The following is a 16,260-nucleotide window of genomic DNA, read 5'->3' on the forward strand; positions in this document are numbered from 1 at the left end:
GCTAAAAGGAATATTATCTATCCCTAATATTAATACGCCGTCTTAATTTCCCGTTAGTTAGAAAATTATTATACCCTACGCTTCCTTACTAATATCCGTCTTAATAAATAAATATTTACCCTTAACGTAATAATATATAATTCTCTATTGGTATAAATTCTCCTATATTACTTTAAATACTTCTATTTCTTCTTCGGTCGAGTTAAATTTAATTTTCAGTATATATACTATTCGTATATTTTTCTTAATACTAATTAGAAGTTCTTTAAATTTGCGAACGCGTTATAATAATTTGGTTTCTTAGCGATTAAATAGAGTTACTTTTATTTTAAATTATACTATATTCTTCCGTAATTATTTTACTATCCCCAAATAGGTTTTTAAACTATTAAACGTATCGGGGAACTTTAATTTTTAAAAAGCTTGCATACGGTCATCCATATGGGTAATGTTTTTACTACTAACTATTTAGCTTAATAATTAGACCGTAAGGTATATTATAAAGGATTTACTAATTCTAATATGAATACTAACTTTATTTAGGATATTAAATATTATAGTAATATATTTTAAATATTCCTCCTAATTATCGTTAAAAATAATGATATTATTAATATAGGCGCAAATAAAGTATCGGTAGTCGAAGAAAAGCTAATTTATAAACCGTTGTACGAACGCTAGCGAATTTTTAAAACCTATAAATACTATATTAGACCTTTCTAGCCCTCGAGGATTAATAACTATTATTTTATCGCGGTACTATATAAAGATTAGTAGTTAGTAGAAAAATACCGCTATATCGAAGATTATAAAATACTTTTTACTTATTATTATATTAATAATATTTTCATAGTTAGGAAGGGGGTATATATTTAATACAGTTATATTATTAAAGGGTCGTAAATTTATAATTATACGACCTTTATTAATACTATTTACTTTGTTCTAAATTATACAAATTAAATACGTAATAAACGTTAATTGGAATATAAAAACTATTTTACCCTAAACGTATATTTTTTTATACTCTTTATTTAAAAATTCCCTATCTTTAATATTTAATAAATAAACCCTAATGACTTACCGTTACTTCTACTATCCTTCAATAAAGTTAATTCGTATTTTATTTTCTTCGGCTATAAAAACAATTCTTCGATCGCGAAAAATATTATTATATTTACTTAAGAAGCTCACTAACTTCTTAACGAATTCTTCATTAATATTACAAATACTTACTCTAACGTTAGAAGATATAGATAATACATCGCTTAATTTATTAAATTCCTACGATAGTATATTATAAATTTCCTTACATATTATTTCTTCCCTTTCTTCTTACTTAATTACTAATACTTCCTTTCTTTCTTATATTGCTACAAGAATATCTTTAATATTATTTTCCGCTTTCTAATTCATAAAATTTATATATTACTTTATTATTATCCTTACTTCGATTATAGGTCGTAAAAACTTAATATCGTTAATATTTACTAATATTATAACCTCCTTTAATATTAGTATTCGAATTTCTCCAACCTTAGAACCCTTTTTAATAAATATAAAATAATTGGTATTATTGTAGAACGGGACTACTTTAAATATATTAGCATTGATAATATTATTTAGTAAATTTAGTATATTAATTTCGAAGGAGGAATTGATAGCCGGACCTATATAATTTAATAAAGAATTATATTTATTAACCATTATACCATTCTACTTAAGCTATAAAACGTAATTATTATATATAAATATTTTTAATATTATCGCTAGCATATTCGCTTCTTTACTATTCCGAATTGAATACGGATATATTTTAATTTTAACGCTATATTTTAGTAAGAATTCGATTCCTAATAATAATTATACCGATAATCCATCGATAATATTAATTTTAATATAAAAGTAGCCATCTATAGGGATTCTATTAATTTTATTAGATATATAGAAATTAAATTCGATTTGTATATTAATTTTAGTAGTAGAATTGATACTTCTAACCTATACTCCTTCGATAGTACTATATTTCGTATTCTTCAAAAATATTTCAATAAATTTCCTATCTATAAGGGAATAGGACGCTCCAGTATCTATATAAATTAGTATAACTTTATTACTAGGGCTAACTTAAATATTTAATTATAAGTATAATATTTTTTTCCGGTAGCGCTATTACTTTTTATAGAATAGTATATTAAATACTATTTTAAGAATTTATTCGGGCTATAGGGTAAATAGCGCATATTAGCTCTAGTAAACAATTCTTTTTATAATTAAAAACCGTTTTATCAGTAAATAAAATTATAAATTATTTATTTTATATTGGAATAATTTTAATAATTAGAATATTAAGCAACAATATGTATAATATATTATAGGAAATTAGGATTATGAGGTAAGTACGAACGTATATATTATTAATATAATTAGTAAAATCTTTTATTTTAATAAGTTCTTCGTCTTCACTTAAATAAATAAATCCTTTTTCTTTTAATGAGGTAATCTTTATTAATATATTTGGGTTATTTCCGGGGACGTAAATGATATTTCTAATATAAGAATACTAACCCGGGCTATTAAACCGACGGCGGCGGAAATTGAAGCGGGTATAAAATTATATATCTTTAAAATGGCGGTTATTATTAAAATTAGTATTAGGCTTACTAAAGCAATAAGAGAAGTCCTAACGGCCGTTACTACTATACCGACCGTTGAATTTTCCGTCCTTATATTTATGATAGGAGAAATTATAGGAATATTAGCTAAAACTATTATTATTTTAGAAACCGTAAGATTACGAACGTCTATTTTTACGATTTCCCTAATTAGCATCTTCGGTTTTGCTAGCTTCGTTTTAATTATTATAAATTAGGTTAATATTGAAAGTTATATTACTTTTAATTTTATTATATATTTTATAAAGACCTTTAACCTTTTTATAAATGTAAATTAATTATTCTCTTTTAATAGTAGTGATAGTAGGGCGGATATAACCGAATTAGAGTTTTGAGTATAGCAAATTCTAAAGTCGGTTTAATAATTGTAATTGGGTAATATTATTTTAAATACGTATATAATCGAAGAGTTCGTTAGCGAAAGACTTGAAAATATTAGAAATTTTTTTATTTATAGTTTCAATAAAGGTATTTTTAACTAGTTAAATACTAACCTCGTTAGACTTAATACCAAATTCCTAATTTATATAATTGAAAAATTCCTCTAAATTACTATATATCCTTTATTTTTCTTTTATAGAAAATAATATTAATCATTAACGCAAAGCATTACTTTTTAATCAATTAGAAAATCCTATTACAATTATACTATATTTACTTACGTTAGTATAAATTTATTTACGAATATAATCTAACTATAATTTATAATTTTTATAATATTACGTTCTTCCTTTTATAAAAATAAAATTCTTATTTATTCGATTAATAGGAGGGTTAAATTAGAAAATAACGTAGTCCGCTAGTTTCTATCCATTATCATTAATGGTAATAAATAATATAATATTATTTCTATAATTAGGTCGGATTTATAATTACTTAACTTTCTTATTCAATTTTATAATAATTACATTTTTAATTTTAAATTCTATAATTAAAATTCACAACTATTTTAGAATAGCGTATAGGGTTACGGCAGAATCGGTTGTAAACCCTATACTACCTTCTAAAATATTAATTATAGTAGTAAGCAGCGCCAATTTTATAACGTATTTTACTTTTACAATTAATAGAATTATTTTTTCTATTAACGCCGAATAGTAATTAAAAATAATCTTTAAAGCAATTAAATTAATATTAGCACTAAAGGTACCTAGCGAAGAATTAATCCTATTAAACGTAGTATAGAGTTAACGAACGAGTGGAAAAATAATTAGAAAGAATTTAGTATCGTTATAATAGGCGTCTTAAATAAATAGGCGGCGTTATTAAGTAATAAAATTAGTATTAATAATTATTAAAGTAGAACCTAATTAAAAATTGGATAAATAGGATTTATTCGAAGTAGCGTCCAAATTCATAATTTATTTAAAATTATAAATATTTATATTAAATTACGAAAGAGATTAGCGAAGACTTTAGGGGTAGAACGGTTATTACTAATAAATTTACTATTGACCGAATTAACTATAAATTAAATTGGGGCCTAAGGGTAGAATTTATTGAAAATTCTATTAAAAATTCTATTAAGCCTAGCCTACCTATTGAAATTAATTTACTAAAGGGGTAAAATATAGAATAAGATTATATAGCGTTCAATTCTTATATTAAAGGTAGAATTGACTTATTTATAACTAGGTCGGACTTTATAAAATTAATATTTAGATAATAAATTATAGGTAGTTAATTATTAATAATATCCGTACCGGTATTTAAAAAGGGTCCGGTTTAACCGTATTAAATTAAATTGAAAAAACCGTAATAAAGTTATTCTAAAATAACACCGGTTCTTATACTACTTCTATTAATATTCCGGAAGCCTTAGGAACTATTATTAGGGGCGCGGAATCCTATTATTCCGATAGATTTAAAACCGGAATTAATACTTCCGTCGAAGGCGGAATTAAGAATATAGAGAGTATTAGAAAGGGTATTATTAACGTTAGAAAATTAGTATTATTATAAGAATTAATAGGAATATTAGCAATTAAATTACGAGAGGAAGGGCACACTATTTTGTTAAACTTTATAGTATTTCTTACAATTTTTATTACTTTCTTTTAGTCCGTTAGGAATTTACGTTAATATATTATAGTAATAGGTTTATCGATTCCAAATAGCGCTTTATCGAAAATTTTGAACTTCCATATTCTAAATAAAGCGAGCTCTTTTTAATATTAATAGATTATTTTAATGGCCTTATCCGCTAATTCTTGCTTGATAACCTATTTAGTTTCGAAAGTAGGAGTTTTATTAATATTAAAATCGTTATCGTAATTCTATTAATTAAGTTTATCCGTAATTATAATAACCGTAACCTCTATAATAATTCAATATACGGCTCTTATAATACATTTAATATATACTAATTTTAGGTGATTTCTTATAAAGAATTTAAATTGCCGGGCGAATATTATCTATCTTAATTGCTAATTATATTACTTTTACCGGGTTACCGTAGAAGAATCTAAAGACGAAGATCTATTATTTATATTAGTATCCAAATTTAAAGGGTTGAGAGGTATAATAAAAGAATTAATATAATATTATTAAGCGAAATTCCCCTCCGAAAAGAAGAAAAAAATAATAATAAGGTATAATAAAAGTAAAAAATTAAGCTTTAGGCACTACTTATTATACAATAATATAAAACGTAATTATAATAATAGTAGGATTAATTTTAATAATTAATATTATTAGGAGCTTCTACCTAGAACCTTATATAACGATTATAAATAATTGTATAAGATATAGTAGGTAGATAATTAATTGCTAACTAAAATTAATACTAAAGGCGATAGCGAGGTAGAGCCTCTTATACTAGTATCATAGGTGCCTGATTTAATAAGGAGTAGGACTGACCCTGTTATGGCCAGCTCTGGTGAGGTGGGTCAACTATAATCCGTGACGAACCATAGCAATATGATTAGTACGTGAGTATATAGCTCTGGGCTATAGTACTAGCTCTGGCATAGTATATATACAGTTAGTACAGTACAACTACATTATATACTAGCCCTATGATAGCATTTCAACCTTACACGACTGCTCGCTGTGCTCAACTCGTTCAGACCCGTTATATTATTTAGTTTGGTTACGGAAGCTTTGGTTAGTAATAGCTAAGATAAAGATTCTTTGGACCTTATACTACCTAATATATGAGCTAGGCAGGCCTAGCTTCCAGGCCTTCCTCTTCTTCTTACAAATTATTACTTACTTTACTACCTTACTAACCACATTACTAAATTGTAAGGCCTTCGATACTTATTCCGTATATACTTATTCTATATTAGTAATAGTAAGGATAATTAACTACTATAGAGCAAGGTAACGTAGTTAGGAGGTAAGTTAGATATATGTAGTTACACAAGAAGAGAAGAATGGAAGTGTATGGAGGTATAGCGATATAGGGTAGGGCAAACTATACCTAGAACCGGGACCGGAGCACGAGTATATATACGTAACGTAGCGCATTAGCTAATAGCAGGGCACGACACTGGCTGCGACTACCCATGGCAGGAGCCGTGCATGTGCAAAGCAGTCACACGTAATTCTGTGACATTACTTCTCTCAACTCGCTCAGCCGTGGCACTTGTATCTCGTCTGCCCAGCCTTCTTCGCCACTTTCGGTTTTTTTTTTTTTTTCAGTTCAGACCCACGAAGTAGTTATTCCTTTAAATCTAGAGCCTTGAATGTAGCTCGGCTATAACGGATGGCAGATTATCTACATCGACGATATCTTTGATGTTAAGCCTCCGACACTGAACTTCGACTCGACCTGTCATACGCCACTCTCGACCGAGTACAACGATTACCGGAACACCAATGAGGTCCGCATCCTTAAGCTTCCAAGGCAACGATTTTTGGCGATCATCAAGAATGATGTCTAGCCGCTCATCCTGGTCCCCGGAGCCGCTAAGAATGCGCTTGTAAACCTCTACAGCATCGTCGTAGTTGTCTTCAGCAAAGACGACAATACAGGTATATGGGGCAATGGCAACAGGCCAGTTCAGACCTTTATCATCAGCTAGATGTTCAGCCACGGCGCCGATGACACGCGAAATTCCTATTCCGTGGCATCCCATTTGCATGCTCACTGTCTTAGAAGTGCCGCTATCCCCCGTCGAAGTTTTGGCCTCGCTGGAACTGGGTGGCGGCAAAGATATTTTTGCGTTCAATGGGTCCGAATACCGAGTGCCCAAGTGAAACGTGTGGCCCAACTCCATCGCCTTCTGGACATTCAAAGTTCCGGAGGAGCACTGTGGGCAGTGATCCCCCGTGCGGATTCGGAGAAAGTTCAAAGGTTTCCCGTCGCTAGTGGAAGATCCGTGACACTGAACATCCAATCTGGATGCTCCTGTTTTCACAGCGTCTGGCCACATGGGCAGTGATGCTGTGCCTTCCAAACTGTCCGAGAACGACGGTGGAAGTCTGCTGTCGAAGAGATTCACCAGTCGTTTTGCTGTGGCGTCCGGGCCTTCTGTCGCCGCTGCCCAGAGTTCCGTGGCGTCTGAAACTCCAGCATCAAGGTCTGGTACAAGAGATTTGATGGCATAAATGTTGATATCAGAGTTTGTGTACTGGCGCCCCTCACTGGTACCCGCCTTGCTTGTTCGCGTGGGATACCAGACGTTGACGAGTGTAGATCGATCTTTGGTAATAGCCCGCCAAACTCCGACATGATCAGCTTGGCAGGTCTCATGTGCAACCTTGGTAGTCGCTATTTCCTCGTTGATAGTATAGTCACAGCTTCCACAAGTGATGACACTATCCTCCCCGAAGGGCGAGGGCAAGTGATACTCATGGCTCAGGTCGCCGCCCATGTCACCAGAACTAGCTTTTGCCGCCAGGACTGGGAGCTTCATGTCGTTGAAGATGCGAGAATAAGCTGCTCGGACTTGCTCGTACGTGTCCAGAGCAGACCTCAAATCAGTGTCAAAGGTGTAAAGGTCTTTCATCGTAAACTCGCGCCCACGGAGAAGGCCGTGACGTGGGCGCAACTCATCCCGAAACTTGCGGGTGATTTGGTAGAGTCGGAGCGGGAGGTCCTTATACGACCTTACGGTCTGCGCGACCAGATTGGTGATCTCTTCCTCATGAGTGGGAGACAACAGGTAAGCACTGCCTTTGCGATCCGGGAATCGGAAAAGCTACCACCACAACGCGTTAGCCCAAACAAAGGCCTCAAAAGGCTGGCGAGCTGAGGAGAGAGTATGGAGAACGCACCTCGGGTGCGATATTCTGCAGTCGCCCGCTGCGCTCCCACAGAGCTTCGCTCGAAATGGAAGACAACGAGACTCTAGAAGCCGCTGTCGGTTGAAGGTGGGTGTGAGTAGCTTGGTCAGGAAAGCAACGGGAGAGCACTAACCTAGCGACTCCTCCAGGTGCTTTGCGACCAGTCGTTCTACCTTATCCTGTACCCTTTTTCCGAGAGGCAGCATGTGGAAGATGCCTGCGTGAGACTGACGAAGGAAGCCAGCGCGAACGAGCTTTGAATGGGCATCTTCAACCCCGGGGACAGCAAAGCCTCCGCTTGGAATCCAAACCTTTGAAAGGCGGGGGATGGAACGCGGCAGCATCGTTTTCACAGATCTGGATGCCACATTAGATGATGACCTCGACGACACGTCAATGTACGCGAGAATACTTTTACTGGTACGGATGTATACTCGGTGCTCCGTCTTTCGTTTACATAGGCAGCATTGCGCCGTCGCGTCGCGTGCCGCTGGTTGATGAAAAGGTAGTGAATGAATGGGTGCTCTTGCGCTCGCCCTCCCTCAAGTCTGCTCAAGGCTTTAAACCTGCCAGTGATCACAATGGTAAAAGCTGTTTGGTGTCATGAGACGATGACTTCAAACCCAGCGGTACAGAGGCGAGAGCGGCTACCCAAAGGTACATAGGCAAGCACCACATGGCCGCTGTTTTTTTCCACATCTTCGCCGGGCGTGGGCCGGTGTGACCCGCAACAGCGGATCTTTGCCGAGTGATTGGCGATGGTGCTAGAGTACAAGAGGTCCAGAGGTACCTCTCTGGCTCAGGAGGTACCCCAGCACCGATAGGTTCCGGCTGCTCACTAGTAGTGTCCGGTGAGCGGGATCCGTTGGAGTGGACCCGACCCGACAGATGACGGGAATTGAACTCCCGGTTGCAGGTTCCTCTAGAGGTCTGTAGGTACCTCTACCCGCCCCACCTATCTTGCCCCTGCAAGGTGCACGAAGGATCCGCTAGCGTGCATGATCCAAACACTTTTTTTTTCGCCCTTCCTCGTAGACGGCCTTTTGAATTACCAGCCAACCTCAAGACAAATTGCGCCGGCCCACTGTCCATTTTTTTTCGCCAAAGACGAATTCAGAAGATATGGGCTCATCCAAGGGACCGAGGCAAAGAAAGAGGAAAGGCACGGGGCCGGCTTTCGACGAAGCAGCACTCGCTCAACTGACCGAAAAGATCGACAAAACTCTCGCCGGCGCCGGCACTGACCAACACTCGTCACCGAAGCGCAAGAGACCGAACACCACAGCAGATGATCGAGATGCAAAGAGACGCCAGAAAACTCTAGTGGGCACGAAAGAAGGGCAACAGGACCGTTCCAGGAAAGACCAGTCCCACAATACAACAAAGGAAGTTCTGCTGGAGGAAATTTTGGCCTTGGGCGGAGACGAGGATGATCTTGAGCTTGTCGCCAATATCGATTCCGACAACGAAGATGGACCTGGCACAAAATCCGCGTCGGCGCCCGAGAAATCCCTGGATAAGTCATTCCAGGATGAACTGGCAAAGTTCGCCTTGAGCCTCGGCTTCCAGAATATACCCCGCGAGGATGACCTCGAAAGCGTATCGTCTGAAGACCCCGTCGACGAGGAAGAAGACGAGGAAGAAGACGAAGAGGAGGAAGAGGAGGCGGAACAAAGGAAACAGGACGACAGCCAGGATCAGGAGCAACCTCAAGCGATCCCTGCCACGGTAAAAAGTGAGAGCACAACTACGACCGTCCAAGACACCCCGCGCGGGAAGCAAGGCAAGAACAAGCTGGTTAGTTTGATGTCCCCGCTGTCGCAGACTTACCTGGCGGTATGCTAACTTGAGTAGGTTTTCGAGCCCAGACCTGACTGGCATGGCCTCAACCTCGAGGGCCTACCTGCTTTCACACCGTCTGCCGACGTCAGGCAATACTCTTCAGCGATTGCCAGCCTCAAAGCTTATGCGGAGGCCCTCTTGAAGGAGGACGCGGCAAGATACAGCGCCCTCCAGGCCTCCAGCTCCACTCAGAAGTTCATGTCAACCATTATGTCTTCCGGCACTTTGTCCGACAAGGTATCTGCCTTAACCTTGTCGATACAAGAGTCTCCTCTCCACAACCAGAAAGCTTTTGAAAGCCTGATCGGGTTGGCCGGCAAAAAAAGCCGTAGTCAGGCACTCGCTGCCCTGGGCGCTCTCGTCGATCTGCTGGGCAATGGCACAGTTCTGCCAAGTAATCGCCGTCTTCGCCCGTTCAACTCGCAACCCGCCTTGCTGGCCGCTTTACAGGATCAAGCTGTGCTGCGTTGGGTTCAGGGCCAGAAGCTTCCTGCCAACCTAACTGATTCTCACTTGATGATGTGGGCATACGAAGATTGGCTCAAAGCGGCGTATTTTCGCATCATCCAGCTCCTCGAAATCTGGTCGGCTGATCAGATTGAGCACTCGAGAATGCGCGCGCTGGAATTTGTTTTCACGTTGCTCCGGGACAAGCCGGAACAAGAGGCCAATCTGTTGCGACTTCTTGTCAACAAACTCGGTGATCGCGAACGGAAAATTGCATCTCGGGCGTCATACCTCCTCTTGCAGTTGCTGAACGTCCATCCTGCGATGAAAAGCATTGTGATCAGCACGGTAGAGCAAGAGGTTTTGCTCAAGCCAGGCCAGAGTCTGCGCACCAGATACTATGCCATCATCACCCTGAATCAAACCATTCTGAGCACCAAAGAGCCCGCTATAGCCAACACGCTACTCCGAATCTACTTCGAGGCTTTCCTTTCCTTGCTCAAAACCGGCTCATTGGGAAACCTGGAAGCGCTAAATCCTGAGGAAAAGTCTGGCGGCAGCAACAGGAAAGCCAAGAAGGGCAAGCCAAATCACACCGAGGCTTCTGCCAACGAGCAGGATACGACACAAAAACTCGTCTCCGCACTGCTCACTGGTGTCAATCGTGCGGTACCCTTCACTACCGCCGACGACGAGACCATGGAAAAACATCTCGATACTTTGTTTCGAATTACCCACTCGTCGAACTTCAACACCAGCGTCCAAGCACTCATGCTCATCCAACAGCTCGCTGTGACAAAACATCTTGCTGTTGACCGATTTTATCGGACATTGTACGAATCATTGCTGGATCCCAGGCTCATCACGTCATCGAAGCAAGCACTGTACATGAACCTACTCTTTCGTGCCTTGAAGAATGATGCCGACGTCCGGAGAGTGAAGGCTTTTGTCAAGAGATTGGTTCAAGTGCTCAACCTGCATCAGCCGTCCTTTGCATGCGGGGTGTTATATCTGATTTCCGAGCTGGAGAACACGTTTCCTGACCTTCATTCGTTGCTTACTGTGCCCGAGGACAACGAAGATGACGGTGTTGAGGCCTACAAGGATGTCAATGACGATGCGGCTTTGCAGAGCAGTCTCTTGCGTGAAGATGCACCAACTTCCCGTCGTGCCACAGGCTATGATGGACGAAAGAGAAACCCCGAGCATAGCAATGCGCACAGAAGCTGCTTGTGGGAGTTGGTAAGTGCCTATTTGAACTCAGAATCCATGCGAAACCAGTTTACTAACAGGAAAACTACCAGGCTCCTCTCCTATCTCATTTTCATCCATCCGTACAGGTTTATGCCAGTAACCTCCTTGTCCGTCAAAAGGGCCTGCCGAAGCCGGATCTGGCCAACCACAGCCTCATGCATTTCCTGGACAAGTTTGTCTACCGCAACCCCAAGATTACCGAGACCAAGCGCGGAAGCTCCATTATGCAGCCGGTCCTCGCTACTGGTGGCGCATCCCAAACTGTCGTTTCCAGCAAAGATGGCGCCAAGAAGCAGCCTTCTGTCAACTCGGCCTCGTTCTGGAATCTCAAGCCAGAACAGGTTTCCGCCGAAGACGTTTTCTTCCACGAGTACTTTGCTCGTATCGGCAAGCCTGGAGACATGGCAAAGAGCAAGAAGGCATCCAAGGAGAAGAGTGGTCCGGACGGCGAAGAGGAAGAGGAAGAAGCCGAAGACGAGATCTGGGAAGCATTGGTCAATTCTCGACCCGAGGTCGAGGGCGACTTGGATGAAGACGAGTCCGACCTCGGGATGGATGGTTATGACGACTCGGACGAGGAGATGGACACTGGCGACCTTGATATGGGTGGCGCTCGCGACGGCTCTGAGGGATCTGACAGTGATGTGCCATTTGAAGGCATTTTTGATGATTCAGATGACTCGGAAGAAGAAGCGGCGGCGGATGAGAGCACTGGTGAGGAGGATGCTTCGGCTACGAAGAAGAAGGGCAGACTTAGCAGGAAGGAGATGAGGGGTCTGCCAACATTTGCCTCGGCCGATGATTACGCCGAGATGCTGGCTGGTGAAGATGGCATGGCCGACGACTAGTTGGGAAAAGCGTTTCGATTCTGGGGTGAATAGCTAGTTACCCAGTAGCTCTCGAAGCCTGGTTGGTTCAAGATCCTTCCCTGTTGGCATTCAGCTACATGCTCTATCAAAGATGTTGTTCGCCTTGTTGCTCAAGAAGGCAATGATTCACAGTAGTGACTGCATTGACTGGAGTAGCCATGATGTTTTGATGCTTGCTGGTGATAAAGTACTTTACTATATGTACGTACCGTACATACCACGTGCGTACGTACCTGTTCAGATGAATTTCACATGGAGCTTAACTGACGTTGTTTACACACAAGCTGACCGGCCAACCACCCAGGGACAAGGGGTAAAAGGTGGAGAGAGTGGAGATCTTAGGCTAGGGTCATCGGGTTTCAAGGTGTGGAGAGGTTATGTCTTGGTGGGTCCATCGGCATTGTGCCGGACAGTACCCGAGGGCGCGGACGTCTCAAAGATTCAACCCAAGTCGGCGATAATGACGATGACCGAAAGGGGGTTGTCTCGCAAGTCTTCATCTGCCAGCCTGTAAATGCTTTGGCCCTAACCCACCGCTGTCAAGATACGTACTGCATCATTCTACAGTAGCCGTTGCACAGCTGTGAAGCGCTCTCGCATTGTAGCCGCTGCTGCCGCTTCGTCCCATACCTTACGGTTCGGCCCATCCGCAGACACCGAATTTAGGCCAGCCTGAGCCGGAGCTGCGCAAAGGTGGGTCCCATTGCTCCGTCGCTCCGCTGGGTACACACACGCACGTACTCGTCGGTTAGGTGCACGCACTGGCCACAGCCATGTGGGGCCACCCTTTGGGGGCCCGCTTACAGCCAGCCAACCGACTCTCATCGTCCTTTTGAGAGTCGGGATTTTTATATGTATTTTGCAAGCAGTATATCTATCAAAAACCTTAGCCATAACTTCATCATTTTTTATCGTACGATATTGTAAATAGCCTCAAACTACTTGTCTTAACTAGATCATTTCATTTACTATAGCGTATTTCGATTCTAATATTGCTACGTGGGCGGAAAAGGCTACACATCATTACCTCGCCCGCCAAAAGCGGGTAACACACACCAACTCGAAGGAGAACAACCGCAAAGGCAAAGGTAATAGCTATATTATAAAAGATTTTGTACAATTTTGTAATATTAGTAAACCTGTTATTAAAAATATATATGACTTATTTAAGAGGGAAAGCGATTACTAACGGGTATAAATACCTATTGCCCGCTAACGTTAACCCCTAGTGAAAATAAGGCTCTCAATATTGTAGTCCAAATTACTAATTGTAGCTACTTCCTCCTAAATAATACCTCCCTCATTAAATTAATTAATTAACTAAAAATTTAACGATTATACCCCCTTTTTATTAACCTCTATAGAGGGTAGCCTATAGAATAGCGTAAGAGGTATCCGGAATTCGAATTTAAAGTAATTAGTTTTGAAAATATAAAAAGGATAAATATTAAAATTTAATTAAACTCCTTTAAAAAATAATTTAAAGAAGTAAAGGCTATTTATAATAATCTTAATATTGAGAAAGAGAATGTTTAGAATATAAATAAATTTCCTTTTTAAATAAAGGAAATTAAGGGAATTATAAAGGTATAAAACTTTCCTTATTATCATTATTCCCTATACTAATTTATGTAATAATAAGTATTATTTATAAAGAATAGAATTCGTACAAGGAAGGTTATATTTAACCCTAATAATAATAAAAATTTAATTACCATCGATACTATATTGGCTATAATAAAGAGTATCCTTTTATTTTTAATATTCAAAGTATATATTATAGTAAATATAATTAAACTATTTTATTTATAATTAATATTAATTTTATTAATCTATATATAAATATAAAGGAATATATAAATTAACTATAAAGTTGATCCAAATGTAGTTATTATAAATATATCGACTAAATATAATAATACCTATCGAATTCTATAATAAATTAAGTACTTTAATAAATACTCCTTTAAACTATCTCCCTCCTTTGATAGTTATACTATCGACGACTAGTTCAGCCTATTATTTAACTACATGCCTCCTTTTAAAAGACTAGAACCTTTTAAAAGAGATAGAGCAATTATTAATTTCTCGTTAATAATAAAATTAAAGGTATATAGGGTATTATTTATAGACGGGTTTAAAGCATATAAAGACTTAAATATCCTATAATACTATAAGGCTTTCGATATTATACTTTATATTCTACCCTTATATATTAGCTATATACTTCAATTATTTAATGTAGGGGTTTATTAAATAATTAAGAAGGCTCACCAAAAGGCTCTAGCAAACGAAACTACTAGTAGGGCTATTAATATTAATTGTATAATTTTTCTAAATAATTAAAAGAAGATTAAATAAGTGGGCTTTACTCGAAGTAATATTTTTAAAAAAAATAGGAAAAAACTAGTCTTTAACCTTTTAAACCCAACGTTCCTCTTAATAAATTACGTAAATTTATTAGAGTATAGTAAGAACCCTTATTCCCTAACCGACTTAAGGCTATAATTCCTCGTAAAGTACTATATATATTAGAACTACCAGTAATTTAATAACGTATTAATAAATATAATTCGCCTATTAAAAAGATTTATAACGAGGTTAGAATTGCCCTTAAAGTATCTATTAATATTTAAAAACTAATATTTAATTAGTAAGAATACTATAAACGCTATATTAAAGTAAAAGCCCAAAAGTAGAACCTTCGTAAGTATATAACTATTAATAATAGAACCTATACGAAGGAGGTTGTTAATACTAAAGTTATAATAAGAAGGGTAGTTAATATAGAAGAGGGACTGAAGAAGATATAGCGAGCAAGCCTTGCCTTTATTAAAAAGGTCGCCTTCGAAAAGAACCCTAGTCTTAAACAGTAGCTACCACGTAAATCCAAAGCTAAGAAGAAAGCTAAGCTTAATCTAATTAATAAAATTAATATTCCTAGTAATAATAACTTTGTTTATATTATTAAGGACGACTTAGAATATGATATAATATTAAAATTTAAGGAAGGATAGGACGAGGCTATTATTAATAATACCCGGCATACCTTCCTAATTAAGTAATATGGTCTTAATTATTTATATTATGTACTAGAGATAAAATTATAGAAGGTTTTCTAACCTAAATAATATTTTAATACCTTCTTAATTAGTATTAAAAACGTAGAGAATAAATTTTATAAGGTTATAAGGAAGGCTACCCTTCCTAATTATAATAAAGATTTTGTACCTTTTAAGATATATAGTAAGAAGCGGGCTAGGAAGGTTCGTAGAGGAAGTAGTTCGTCGGTTGAATTTATATTAGGTAACGAGGGTATAAATATCCTTAGCGAACTCCCTATTATATACCCTTATTTAATAGGCGAGAAAATATAAGCATAAATACGAGTATTAGTTAGGCCGTCGTTTAGACCGTCTATATTAATACTATACCCTCCTAGAAAAAGGTTTAAAAAGGGGAAGGAGAAGGTTATCAATATAGATTTTGACGAGGAGGTTGCTATAGTAACTATAACGGTAGCGGGTAGGAAGTTGGAGGTGCCCGTAAGCTGTATAAGGGTAATAATTATTATAAACAACGATTCTAATAACGATGAGAGTTTATAAGGGGAAGAGGAGGAAGAGGAGGAGTTGGATATTGTATTGTGAATACGGGCTATAAAGACTTTACAATACTATAATAATATATTATGATAATTTGATTATAAAAGAAATATATTATTGAATGCGCGTGATCGTGACTATTAATCTGAACATTTCATTATCTTTTTTGCGTGTGTTTTGGTAGAGATATAGATTGTTAGGGTTTTTGAAAGATATACCGCTTGCAAGATATATATAAAAATCCCGACTCTCAGAGGGACGAGGAGAGTCGGTTGGCTTGTTATGTAAGCGAGGCCCACATCAACCTAACCGACGAGTATCGCGAACTCAATTCCT

General features: G+C 37.9%; 2 protein-coding genes across 2 annotated transcripts; one reads left to right on the top strand and one right to left on the bottom strand.

Moving 5' to 3' along the window:
- Nucleotides 1-6,352: 6,352 nt before the first annotated feature.
- B0H65DRAFT_436470 (prolyl-tRNA synthetase) lies at nt 6,353-8,251 on the bottom strand (the record flags this gene model as incomplete). Its single annotated transcript, XM_062825245.1, has 3 exons — nt 6,353-7,822; nt 7,899-7,981; nt 8,041-8,251. 3 exons carry the CDS (start codon nt 8,249-8,251, stop codon nt 6,353-6,355), a joined length of 1,764 nt encoding a protein of 587 aa, XP_062676929.1.
- A 631-nt stretch (nt 8,252-8,882) lies between these two features.
- Nucleotides 8,883-12,503, top strand: B0H65DRAFT_592558 (CBF/Mak21 family-domain-containing protein). Its single transcript, XM_062831128.1, has 3 exons — nt 8,883-9,704; nt 9,762-11,438; nt 11,501-12,503. The coding sequence occupies exons 1-3, from the start codon at nt 9,030-9,032 to the stop codon at nt 12,296-12,298; spliced, it is 3,150 nt and encodes a 1,049-aa protein (XP_062676930.1). The 5' UTR covers nt 8,883-9,029; the 3' UTR covers nt 12,299-12,503.
- Nucleotides 12,504-16,260: the final 3,757 nt, after the last annotated feature.

This window comes from Neurospora tetraspora (genome assembly GCF_033439725.1).
Source record: "Neurospora tetraspora strain CBS 560.94 chromosome Unknown B0H65scaffold_9, whole genome shotgun sequence".
Lineage (NCBI taxonomy): Eukaryota > Fungi > Ascomycota > Sordariomycetes > Sordariales > Sordariaceae > Neurospora > Neurospora tetraspora.

Bases quoted from the DNA above. Each gene is read 5' to 3' on its own strand.
- B0H65DRAFT_592558 (XM_062831128.1), top strand. From the start codon at position 9,030: ATGGGCTCATCCAAGGGACCGAGGCAAAGAAAGAGGAAAGGCACGGGG. The intron at 9,705-9,761 runs GTTAGTTTGATG...TAACTTGAGTAG, and splicing joins AGCAAGGCAAGAACAAGCTG to GTTTTCGAGCCCAGACCTGA. The intron at 11,439-11,500 runs GTAAGTGCCTAT...GAAAACTACCAG, and splicing joins GAAGCTGCTTGTGGGAGTTG to GCTCCTCTCCTATCTCATTT.